We start from the raw sequence: 13257 nt of genomic DNA, 5'->3' as shown, positions 1-13257 counted from the left end.
TGGAGAGTGTCGGTTCTGGAAAACACTTAATTTCCCTCACACACCATTCTTTCTCCCCTTTAAACTTCATCTTTCATCTTAAACTTTTCTATCAAGTAGAAATTCTCCCAGATAATTAGAAATGTCTGTGTAAAGTGCTTACCCACATTCATGTGGGTAAAAGATCATAGTTGTACAGTTATAAATGTCTGTTGGTGCAGCAACGGAGAAATCATGGCCGTATGATTTTTCCTGATTGATTGCTTTGTTGTTATTTTCATAATTTGCCAAATTAATGTAAATGTTTGATGTTAAATTTGATTCTGTAAATAAATGACCGCATTCATTTTGATGGGTCAAATTTAAATGACGTCTCACTTTGCATTTCCTTAAATTCAGTGCACGTTTTATTCAGTCCAGAAAAATGAGGAACTCGCGTTAAATGATGAATATATCCCAGCATCTGTTCATCTACACTTTTTCAGAGCCTCTTTTTTTGCATACTTTCCGAATTGTTAACAATGGATTTGGTCAGCCGATCTCTCAAAGAAATTGATCAATTTTTTCAGGGTGAAGGAGGACCCTCTTACCTCGACAGAAATATAACTGGATCTATGATAACTGGACGTTACTGTTTGGAGTTGGTGGAAATCTGAATTGTCGACAAATTATGTGGAGAATGGGCTGAGTTTGGCAGCACTCAGACTATGTACGACATGTTGTACTGTATCAAAGCTGAGCAGGCTGACCCTTACCAGAACTGTGGAACTTTCTGGTGGTGTCCACGAACGATTGGAAGGAATAAATCTTGGAGAAGCTGTAAGTGCGACTTGGTGTAAGTCATCAAATTTGGCAGTTTGGAGTCACCGTGAGAGAATGTGCTAGCGAGACTGTTAAGGCAGAAACAGAAATTTACGAGTTCAGCATGACCCAAAACAATTTTGATATCTGAATCTGGACCTGGCCTTGGAAGACGGACTAGTTTCTCCTTGGATGTTATGGAAACAAAGATATATGTCACCCCCACCCCCACCCCTCCAACCCCCCACCATCATAAAAAAGCATAAAATTTGATAAATGAATGTAAGAAAATTGTATTAACAATAGTTACATTATAAAGTGAAGTAAAATACTAAAAACAGGGAAATGTCTGCATTGGTTTTTGCCATGAACTTGGCAAATGTTTGAAGCCACTTAGAGAGGTCAATGTCGAGAGCTTTAGATCTTTTTGCAAGATATTCCAGGAAACAGGAGCGGAGTAGGAGAAGGCTTTTTTGCCAAGTTCAGTCCTCACTGAGGGAACACTGCATGTAATAATGTCCTGAGAGCGCATGCTGTAGCTACACTCACGTGATGACATGTACGAGGAGATGTATGAAGGAGGCAACAGACCAAGAAGTGATTTAAAGATGAAAATGTACCAGTGAGAGAGTCTATGTGAAGTTAATGATGACCAGTTAACCAGTGAATACAGGGTGCAGTGATGGGTACGGTTGCAGCCAGTTATGAATCTAAGTACACTGTGATAGACAGTGCCCAACATTTGCAAGATGCTTATAGGGGCGTTCATGTAAATAATGTCACCATAGTCACCATGCCTTCATACTGTACATCTCCTCCTATATGTCACTGCATGAGTGCAGCTACAGCGTGCACTCTCAGGACATTATTACATGCAGTGTTCCCTCAGTGAGGACTGAACTAGGCAAGAGGGCCTTCTCCTACTCTGCTCCTGTTTCCTGGAATATCTTGCAAAAAGATCTGAAGCTCTCGACCTTGACCTCTCTAAGTGGTTTCAAACATTTGCTAAGTTCCTGGGAAAAACCAATGCAGACTGGTCTGAATGACTATCGGCCAGTAGCCCTCACTCCAATAGTCGCTAAATGCTTCAAAAAACTGGTCATGATCCACATCAAAACAATCATCAACATCAACGATGACCCTCATCAGTATGCATACCACGAGAACCAATCAACAGAGGATGCCATCTTCTCTGTGGTCCACACTGCGCTCAACCACCTGGAGCAGAAAGACTCCTATGTCCGTATGCTCTTTGTGGACTTCACATCTGCCTTCAACACCATGATCCCCCAAACCCTGATGAACAAACTATTCACACTAGAACTAAGCCCCTCCATTTGCAACTGGGTACTAGACTTCTTAACAAACAAACCACAGTCAATGAGGATCCATAACTTCTCCTCCTCCACCATAACCCTCAGCACTGGCTCTCCTCAGGGATGTGTGTTGAGCCCCCTCCTGTTACTTTGCTCACGTATGATTGTGCAGCTACCCATCCAGGCTGTCACATTGTAAAGTTTGCAGATGATACAGCGGTGGTGGGATGTATCACAAATAATGATGAGTCCAGCTACAGGCAGGAGGTGGAACACCTGGAGAGCTGGTGCAGGAAGAACAACCTTCACATCAATGTGAAGAAGACAAAGAAGATGATTGTGGACTTCAGAAGGAACAAACACACCTACACCCCCCTGAACATAAGAGGATCTGCGGTGGAAGTTGTGTCCAGCTACAAGTACTTGGGTGTGCACCTGAATGACAACCTCAGCTGAGACAACAACACCACTAGCCTGATCAAGAAAGCTCATCAGAGACTCTACTTCCTCAGACGGCTGAGACGAACTGGTCTGGGAAGCTCAGTCCTCACCTCCTTCTACAGGTGTGCAGTGGAGAGCATCCTGTGCTCCAGCATCCACATGTGGCATGGAGGCTGCACAGCTGCAGAAAGAAAAGCTTTGCGGAGAGTGGTGAAGGCTGCACAGAAGTCTGTTGGAGTCAGTGTCCCCACCATCAAAGACAGCTACACCTCCAGATGCAGAAAGAGGGCCACCTGCATCATGAAGGACCCTGTTCACCCAGCACACACACTTTTTGCCCCGCTGCCCTCAGGAAGAAGGTTGAGGAGCATTAAGTGTAGAACCACTAGACTGAGGAACAGCTTCTATCCTGAAGCTGTTAGACTCATGAATCTCTAACCAGAATAATTAATTTGAAAAATTACATCATGTTGTTGCTGATCTGTTTCATGTTGCTGTGTTCATGCGTGCTCATCTGCTCACACAGACTCATGTTCGTGCTGCTGTTTGACGTAATGTTTTTATGCTATTAGGCTTATTGTGTTTTTAGTTGATTTTTAAGTTTGAATCTTTCTTCCTGTGCAGACAGAACAGGAAGGATCGTCTGCTCAGGAAGCGTTGGTCCCACATTAACTTGGATCTCATCTCACTGCTGGAGGACACTGAACCCAACCTTATCTCCCTGAAGGTGAGGCCCTTTGTCTTACTGATCCAATAAGTTCTGGTTGCTGTGCTCTTCACACATCTCTTATCTTGACTTTATTGAGTTACACTGGCCTCCATCTACTTCTTTAGATAGAAGAAGAGAGGAAGAAGGTGAAGTTTAAGATCCGCCGTGCACTCTATGATAAGAAGGTATATATCTGGACTCAACAAAGTCTTTTTCACTCACTGGGAACAGCGAACAGATTGAGCTTGATTTTCATCACTGCAATAATTTCAGATTGTGATTCTGAAGGAGCTGAAAAACTCAGATGGGAACTTTAACAAAACCCAGAGGATAGAGCTAAATGCGGTAAGACGCAGCCGACGCCTTGTCTCGACACACTTTGAGATCTCGTTCATATTTTTATGGCTCCTTTAATTTTTGTCCACAAACATGTCCTGTCTCGCCACCTTTCCCATCAGCTTCTGCAGATCGACTATTACAGCCTCACAAAGTTTTATGGCACGGTCAAGCTGGATGAAGGAGTGTTTGGAGTGTTTGAGTACGGAGAGCGGGGCTCTCTCAAGGTAAGTAGAGCACCTTCAGTTCAGGTCAGTCCTGAGGCTTCCTTGGTAACGATCCCAGTTAATAGCAAAGCACGTGATAAAGTAGTAGTAGTATCCTCCCCCACCCCATGTAGAAACACTCTTTGTCCTCTTTGTTTTTCCAGTATGTGCTTAATGAAAAGGTGTCTTACCCAGAGGAGACGTTCATGGACTGGGAGTTCAAAATATCCGTCATGTACGACATCGCCAAGGTGAGAGCTGGTCTCCTGAAGAACAACACAACTGAACAACTTAATTCAATTCAGTCTATACAGTAGGTCCATAATTGGCTAGGATTCCTGAGTCAAGGTTATACTTACAGGATGGTTATCAAACACAGACTGGGCTTTAAAAGGAAACAGCCAGTAAAAAATCTCTTGAGTCGGCCAAGAAATGGTGTCATTTCAGTCAGAAACACAAAAAAGGCTAATTCAAAACAGCAACTAATGGAGGTGTGTCAGTAATATGTAGGCTTCCAAACTTTAATTTTATAGATGTATGAATACAAACAAACTATCTCCTCAAAATAAAGGCCACCCATAACACATTTTATTGAGTCTTCAGCTCTCCGAGCAACATAACTAGTTTTAGCCTTCCTTGCCAGAGTTTCAGATGAAGATCATTTCCTGTTGTGAAACTTTGTTGACGAGTCAAATCTGCGTCGACAAAATCTTGGCAATAATGTCAGTGACAATCTCACACACTCTAGCCTTCAGAGTATGTGTTGAGGATGACTCTCATCTACAGCCGCATGATGCTCAATATCTGAAAAGTAGTTAGTTATGTTTTGTGCTTGCTAAAGTCAAACAGCTGTAGCAGCCATCTTGTATTGGACTGAATTCAAAAGTTGTAGCTTTCCATCCAATTAGTACTTTTAAAGAGTTTACAAAATAATAAAGGTATACATCTGTTCAGTGGTTCATGAGATATTTTGCTAACAGATAAATGCCTTTCAGCAGCATACTATAATTAATGATGCAAGTGAACAGAATATAAACAATGTATTTAATGGCATTCTTTTTTCTTTCATTTATCCTTTATTTTTTACAGATAGTCTCACTGAGCCAAGAGAACTCATTTTCAAGAGAGACCTGTTTAGGGAGCAGATGGGGGTTAAGGGCCTTGCTCATGAGCCCAGAGTGGGGCGAATGAGGGTCTCTGGGCTCATGAGGGTGGAGGCATGTGTGGGTGCTTCACCTACCCCACCCACATTTTTTGATGTTGTCGGTACCGGGGCTTGAACCGGCGATCTTCCGATCACAGGCCCACCTTCTCTAACCTCTGCACCACCACTCCCCACTCATGTTGAAATCGTCATTAAATTAACGCACCTGTTATTAGATGCAGCACGGTGGCGCAGTTGGTAGAGCTGCTGCCTCTCAGCGAGCAGGTTGCCCCGGTTCAAATCCCGGTCCGGGTACCTTTCTGGGTGGAGTTTGCATGTTCTCTCCGTGCATGTGTGGGTTTTCTCCCGGTACTCCGGTTTCTTCCCACAGACTAAAAACATGCATGTTAGTCTGATTGGTAACTAAATTGTCTCTAGGTGTGAGTGAGAGAGTGAATGGTTGTTTGTCTCATTTGTCTCTACGTGTCCCTGTGATGGACTGGAGACATGTCCAGGGTGTCCCTCGCCTCTCACACAGTGACAGCTGGACACGGAAACCAGTGACCCCCGCGACACAAAAATGAAGAAGAAGATAAAGATAATGGATGGGTGCTCCAATGTAGGTCTGATCTGTAATGAGATGGATTTACTTATTAAAGAACTGCACACACCTAAGTCATAAAGATGTATAAAATAGATTTATAACACATTTAAAGTGATGGAAAACCTTTTGTAGTATCCTCATCTGTCAGCAGATGTCAGGAAAACTACAGATACAGTTGGTTTCAAAATATTCAACTGCATAATCCTTCTATTTTGTTGCTTCACAACCTGTAGTTTGAATGGTAGGACATGTGCAAAATGTTCTGGATTGTTTCATACATTTAAAGTAGTGGGGGAGTCTTGTTTTAAATACTTCTAAAAAATATTAAACAAAAACAAATTTACTGACTTTCGTTGGTTTGAAACCCCAATCATGACCTCCAAGAGCCAATTAGTTCAATAAGATCCACTTGAGTGTGAGCCCAGTTTACATACACCAGTTCTGACTGCCCCCAAGATCAACACCTGTAAGTAGAGCAGTCTCCCACCAAGAAGGGGCATTATGAAGACCAAGGAGCTCTCCACACAGATCAAAGTTGTCAAGGAGTACAGGTCATGGATGATTTGTTTAAGAAATCCTAATCTCAGATGAGAGGATCTGTTCTTAAGCTGCACAGAGCTGCGCTTCAAGGAATAGTGGAAGGAAAAGCCTCTTCGTGAATAAAAATTTAAAGCAGGCCGATGAAATTAGCCAAATATTATATTGGAGATTTGTCAAATACGTGGAAGGAGGTAATGTGGTCAGATGAGACTAAACTCAAACATTTAGGCCACCAAAGACGTGTGAGACAAATCTACCACCTTCTAAAGGTAAGAACATTATTCCCACAGTGAAGCATGGTGGCGGTAGCATCATGCTGTGGGGATGGTTTTCATCCGCAGGGACTGAGGAATATTCCATGAAAGGTGGATGGAGCAAACTGTAGAAAAAATCTTGAGGGAAAACTGTGAGTCTTCCAGAGAGTTCAAACTGGGATGAAGGTCATCGTCCAGCAGGACTCTGTCCCTAAACACACTACTGAAGCAACACTCCCGTGGTTTGAGGAGAACCTGTTAAAGGTCCTGGAATAGTCTGGTCAAAGCCCAGACCTCAGTCCAACTGAGTCGCTCTGGTTCGATTTAAAGACTCTTGGACATAAGCAGAGCTGGAGCAGTTTGGTCATGAAGAAAGGACAAAAATGACACGGGGTCAAACTCCTGGAGTCACTGTTGTAACTGAGGCAGCTCCAAAGAGTGCTGACAGTGTGTGTGTGTGTGTGTGTTTGTTTATGTTACCTTGTAAGACCCATTTTTCCAACAAATACTGCACTGTAAGGACCAGCTGCTCCTTATGGGGCCCAAAGCCCGGGTCTCATAAGAAGAAACCAGTTGGTGGATTAGGTTTAGGACTAAGGTGTGGATTGAGGATGGGTTAGATTTTGTTTCAATTCAGTTTATTTAAATAGCACCAAGTCACAACAGAAGTCTTCTCAGGGCACTGAACAGAAACATTCATATATAAAAATAATAATTTGACATTATTTATCTGAGGAGCAGACTGCTTTGAATTTAACTCATCACAGACTCTCATCTTGAGCATGAAGGCGACAGTGGAAAGGAAAAACTCCCTCATGAGGAAAAAACCTTTAGCAGAACCAGACTCAGGACAAACGGTCATCTGCTTCAACCAGCTGGGTTTGAGAGGAACAGATACACAATGGCAGGTCAAGAATCACATGTTAAGATAGAAATAATATCAAATGAAAACTATTCAATTTTAACAATTAATTTAAGGCAATGGGGTCACTTTGTCCTCCAGTAGTCAAAGCTTAAAACAGCATAACAAGCTAATCCTAACTATAGGATTTATCAAAAAGGAAAGTCTTGAGTCCAGTCTTAAAACTGGACACTGTGTCAGCCTCACGGACAGAAACTGGAAGTTTGTTCCACAAGAGAGGAGCCTGAGAACTGAAAGATCTTCCTCCCATTCTGCTTTTGGAAACTCTAGGAACCACAAGTAAACCTGCAGTCTGAGAGCAAAGTGCTCTGTTAGGAAAATATGGAACAATAAAGAATGGGAGACTGCAACAAAGCCAAGATTCAACTTGTCTGCTGGCCTCCTTAGATAGAGAACTTTACTAATTGGCTTTTACAAAGTATGTATGTGAATGTTTCTGTAAAGTGCCCTGAGACAACTTTGTTGTGATTTGGCGCTATAAATAAACTGAATTGAATTGAATTCAATAAGAACTCGAATATAAGATGGAGCTAGGTTGTTGAGAGCTTTGTAGGTTAGAAGTAAGTTTTTGAATTCAATTCTGGATTTGACAGGAAGCCAATAGAGAGGAGCTAAGCTAGGTTTCAGGTTAGGTATGTACTGGTAATGGTTAGGTTCAGGGTTAGGCTATAGAAATGAATGAAAAATGAATGGAAGTCAATGTCCCAGTAAAGATAGAAAGACAAACGTGCGTGCGTGCGTGCATACATACAGGTTGTAAGTCAGCAAAGTAGAAAGAAATCTAAGGAGGAAACTGAACACTTTTCCCACCCTCTGTAGCTCCTTAGCCTTCTGAGATCTCCTCCTCCACTCTTCCTTTAGAAGCTACTGTCTGCTCCTGCCTTACCATACAACATGGCTCCTCTGTGCAGGGCATGTCCTACCTTCATGCCAGCGACATCCAAGTCCACGGTCGCCTCAAGTCCACCAACTGCGTGGTGGACAATCGCATGGTGGTGAAGATCACAGACTTTGGTTGTAATGCCTTCCTTAGCAGCAGCAAAGGTAAACCCAGTCCCAGTAGGCCTACTTGTAACACTGAAGCACCTTCTCCTCTTTGATTTGTCCTCTCTCCTCTCAGATTTGTGGACAGCGCCGGAGCACCTGAGGAACCAGGGCACTTCTCAGAAGGGAGATATCTATAGCTTTGCCATCATCTGTCAGGAGATTATTCTCAGAAAGTGCACCTTCTACAGCCAGTCCTGCTCCAGCCGATCAGGTATCCAACTCCTCTACACACAACAAAAAGGGATTTACCCTCCAATAGAAACATATTTTTTCACTTTTGATAAATGATCACTCGAGTGTTTCCCAACAGAAAAGCTGTCCAGAGTGATGACGTCCTACTTCAGGCCCGATCTTTACTTTGAGACGGCTTCAGAGAAAGAATTTGAGGTTATTAATAAATTGTGAGCAAACTTTCTGCACATTTGTGTCGATATTTCTTTGAAGCTTGACGTCTCAAACTTTCAGGTGTACATGATGATCAAAAGCTGCTGGGATGAGGATCCAGAAAAAAGACCCGACTTTAAAAAAGTGGAAAACTGCCTGGAGAAAAACATCAGGTACTCCTTCTGCCTTCGAATGCTGCTGCTTAAACACAAGCCCGAGGCTCAGGAAGAAGAATCTGTTACTGTCTGTGCAGCAAAATTCACAACCAGGAGAACGAGAGCTACATGGACAACATGATCCGAAGGCTGCAGATGTACTCCAGAAACCTGGAGCACCTGGTGGAGGAAAGAACCGTCCTCTACAAAGCAGAGAGGGACCGGGCCGACTGCCTCAACTTCATGCTGCTTCCTGGGTCTGTTCAGAGGATCATAGTGATCCTATTTCCACTTCTAAATTCTTCCGTACGTTTTTCAGCACGATTCTCGTCCCGCAGTTTTCAAGCTATTTCAACAAATCATAAATCAAAACATTCAGCTCTTTCAGGACAATCCTGGTATGCCTTTTGGTATTGGTGCAGCTTTAGCTTTTTGAAATATTTAGCCTTTTCGGACATTGTTCCTCATAGAAAATGAATTGAGCTCATTTTACATCCTTCAAATGTTTAGATTTACAGCAATCTATAGCTGGTTATGATATGGTTTCGCTTTGATGAACTCGAATTATAGTTTTGGCAAAAGTGTTTTACATTGGATGTCGTTCCTGACACAACCCTCACCATTTACTCAAACTTGGGATCGGCATAAGAGACTGCTTGTGCTCTCTAGTGGCTGGTTTTGAGTGAAAAACTGTTGTTTTTTTTAAAGTTTATATAAATTGCTATAAAATTGTTGACATTAGTTGATTTTCAGTTGACAGAGGTCACCATACTGACAGCTGTTAGCTTGACTCTCTTTGTGAGAGTTATTATCCAAACTGAGATAGTTGCAGGTAAGATACTGACAGCTGATAACTAACACACATAACCACACTTAAAAAAATCTGAACTACTCATTTTAAATGACAGCTGAAATGGTGCAGAATGGACTCAGGATGAGCTTAAGGCAGACATTTTGTTCTGTATATGATGCTATACCTTCCAAGAAGAGCAGCAAGCTCTATCTACAACAAGTAAGATATTTATTAAGACCTTCTCACTAAACCTCACTTCAAAAGATCTGAACAATCACTTTGAAATTTTTCACAAAAGGCCAAAAGAAAGTCGAATTCCTGGTGAAGAACAAGTAATTGAACTAACATGCTGTACAAATACAATAAAATGTATTTCATTCAGAAACAACTTGTCAAAATGGACTGCTTACACAGAAACAAGTGACACTTTAATTTTTGACAGAACCAGTCAGTGTCATTGCCGATCTTCTTCTGCGGTTGTGTCGACAGCCCGGTGGTGAAAAGCCTAAAGGAGAGCGGTGTGGTGGAGCCAGAGCTGTACGACGAGGTGACCATTTATTTCAGCGACATCGTGGGCTTCACCACTCTGTGCCAGTACAGCACACCCATGGAGGTCGTGGACATGCTGAACGACATCTACAAGGGCTTTGACAGCATCGTCGACCACCACGATGTGTACAAGGTAGAGACAAAGACGCACCAGTAAAATATAATGGATGCTTTTTTCTAAAGAGTTAGTGATCGTCAGGTGGAGACGATCGGCGACGCCTACATGGTTGCCTCTGGCCTGCCGAAGAGAAACGGGAACAGACATGCGGTGGACATTTGCCACATGGCTCTGGACATTTTAGCCTTCATGGGCACCTTCCAGCTCCGACATCTGCCAGGTATCCCCGTGTGGATTCGCATTGGTGTGCACTCAGGTAATAATAATGGAAGTCCACCTGTTTCAGTTCAGTGCTTGAAAGTTAGAATGAGGTGTTTGGCGTACGATGATGCAGTGCATTATGGGTAAACTTATCTAATTGGTCTTGTGAGTATAACCAACAACGTTCCAGATGTTCATTTAGATGCAGCTTTACAAACCTTATTCGTGCTCCCATGTTCATTTTAGAGAACAAAGGGACGTCCTGTCTCAGACTAAAGAGCAGGAAAGTGATTGCTGATGTCTTTCCATCTTGATGTTGTGTTGTCACAAACCTGTACACTCCAGAGCAGAAAACTGACCATACACCTCCAACAATGTTCAGTCAGGTCATCTGGATGGTTTCTTTATTTGCTGAGATGTTTTGTCCTTCATTCAAAGGACTTCTTCAATCTGAGGAGCCACCAAACAAACTGATTCCCACAAATACTCCATAGTGGAAAAAAACAGTTTGCTGGTGCTAAAATGGCCTCCGGGGGCCTGCTCCCCACAAAATTGTTGGATTTTTTTTTACCTGGATGATTGAGTATGAACTTTGATGTTTTGAATCACTTTGGCATGACTGTTGCAGAGGAGTTGATGGGGGAGAGGGTGGGCCCCGGAGGCCATCTTAGCACCAGCAAACTGTTTTTTTTTTCCATTATGGGGTGATCTGTTTGTTGAAATCAGTTTGTTTGGTGGCTCCTCAGATTGAAGAAGTCCTTTGGATGAAGGATGAAACATCTCAACAACAAAAAAAAAACATCCAGATGACCTGACAACATTGTTGGATTATTACCTGGATTATTGAGCATGAACGCTGGTGCCCATACACCTGTTTAATAGACGTGTTCTCGCTGATGACGATCAATCAATACATCTGATCAGCAGCACCAAGCTGATACCGAACCTCTTATATCTTTTAGAAGCAGCAAGATGAACTTGTTTTTTTCTACACACAAGTTTCCATTGCAGCTTTGTTTTTATTTAATAAATAAGAGAAAGAGTGACTCTGCTGTGTGTTTTAGTTCACTTGAGGTTAGATTTAAATAACCTTCTAATAAAGACCAGATCATTCCATGTTACTTTATTCCACTCATCCTTCCCACTTTGATCTATAGCTTTATAGATTACCAGTAAAGTGGATGTTGTGTGTAGGTCCTTGTGCAGCAGGTGTTGTGGGGATGAAGATGCCCAGATACTGTTTGTTTGGAGACACAGTCAACACAGCGTCTCGCATGGAGTCTACCGGACACCGTAAGCAGAAAACAGACCCAGCCTGTCCATCCAGTGAATGTGAAAACTGATTTAGATCGACGTTTCCTGCAGCTATTCTTTCTGTTCTCGTTAATCTTTCTGTAAATTGCTTCGAGATCACAGAAGCTACTAGTTTACTCAGTTAAATGAATTAATTCTGTCGTGTCCGTTATAACCTGCAGCGCTGCGGATACATGTCAGCGAGCCTACCATAAATATTCTGCAGAGGACAGACTGCAAGTTTGAGTACGAGGTCAGAGGAGAGACGTATCTGAAGGTTTGTTCAACTCAGTAAACAAACAAATAATTCTTAGATTTAAGCTCTTGAAACTGGATCCTAAATGAGTTTACGTATGGATGTTTTTAGGGTAAAGGCACTGAAACAACTTACTGGTTGACTGGAGAAACTGGAGAAGACTACGACCTCCCTGCTCCACCCACAACGTGAGCAAACGCACACAAGAAGCACAAACCCCCCTAGACATAAATGACCTTTGAACTCAAGGACTAGGCTTGTTGGCTGCATCGCACCAAATGATTCCATCTTTATCAAGAAACTTTCCACACCCTTATTCTATAAAAGTTTTCACAGCAGATGAGGGCAACATACGGCCCGAGGGCCAAAAGTGGCCCTTGGACAATCTCCATATGGCCCTCAAAATTCTTAATGGAAACTTTTAAATAAGTTAATCAAAACCTGCATTTTATCAACAACACTTAAAATCTAAATTAAACATCTTGGACAAATACATTGAACACCTTTAGAGTAAGATGAGCTAAAAAAAAAGATTTTAGGTTGTTGAGTTTCTAGAACTTTACTGAACCTGAAAAACTCGAAAAAGCAAACAGTTTTTCGTATATTTAAGCTAAGTTAAGATGAGATAGAACATTATTGATCCTGCAATAAATTGTTGAGCCAGAGTTTCAATACAAAGGAGAATACACAAGGAATCACACAAGATATATAAAAAAACAACAGTTACGGTTCAAAACATGTCATAAACATTAAAGTGTTTATTGTGGTGCAGGATTAATTTTATTGTCCACTGTGACAAATATATTGTCACAAGAGTCCACTTACAGAAAGTATGTCTTATATTCCTTAAGAGTATTGGAGAGATATTTTCATCAAGCATGCTAACTGTGCTACAAGAAAAAGGCAGAAAAAAAGTCTTCAGGATTATTTGTCTTATAGAAAATGTATTTTCAAATTTTTTTTACATGACATTTCAATTGCTTTAAAAATGTTGATTTGGCTCTCTGGAAAGAAAATGTTGCCCACCATCGTTTTACAGTATCATTGGCCACGACACTGATGACACCACATGGCGCTGTGCAAGTGTCAATACAACTCTCATTTCTTAGTGTTTCATCCAAGAAGAAAAAACATCTTGTAATATTTTCAGGTGGTCCCAAACTCCTTCTTTTCTGTCTAAAGATCTTTGGAAGCATATATATATACTGT

At 41.9% G+C, this 13257-nt stretch overlaps 1 protein-coding gene across 1 annotated transcript in view; it reads left to right on the top strand.

The window, feature by feature from the left end:
* gucy2cb (guanylate cyclase 2Cb) overlaps positions 1–13257 on the top strand; it is a 57042-nt gene that overhangs the window by 32300 nt on the left and 11485 nt on the right. The window contains exons 12-26 of the mRNA XM_037691332.1: positions 3162–3264; positions 3372–3431; positions 3520–3591; positions 3705–3809; positions 3953–4039; positions 8164–8296; positions 8373–8510; positions 8610–8686; positions 8765–8856; positions 8937–9095; positions 10121–10313; positions 10380–10554; positions 11694–11792; positions 11975–12069; positions 12160–12236. Coding sequence (XP_037547260.1) covers positions 3162–3264; positions 3372–3431; positions 3520–3591; positions 3705–3809; positions 3953–4039; positions 8164–8296; positions 8373–8510; positions 8610–8686; positions 8765–8856; positions 8937–9095; positions 10121–10313; positions 10380–10554; positions 11694–11792; positions 11975–12069; positions 12160–12236 — 1665 coding nt within the window. The remainder of the gene's footprint in view (positions 1–3161; positions 3265–3371; positions 3432–3519; positions 3592–3704; positions 3810–3952; positions 4040–8163; positions 8297–8372; positions 8511–8609; positions 8687–8764; positions 8857–8936; positions 9096–10120; positions 10314–10379; positions 10555–11693; positions 11793–11974; positions 12070–12159; positions 12237–13257) is intronic.

Source organism: Nematolebias whitei, chromosome 17 (genome assembly GCF_014905685.2).
Source record: "Nematolebias whitei isolate Nwh7 chromosome 17, NemWhi1, whole genome shotgun sequence".
Classification (NCBI taxonomy): Eukaryota; Metazoa; Chordata; class Actinopteri; order Cyprinodontiformes; family Rivulidae; genus Nematolebias; species Nematolebias whitei.
The sequence above is the reverse complement of the archived record's forward strand: the minus strand, read 5'-3'. Positions and strand labels throughout refer to the sequence as shown.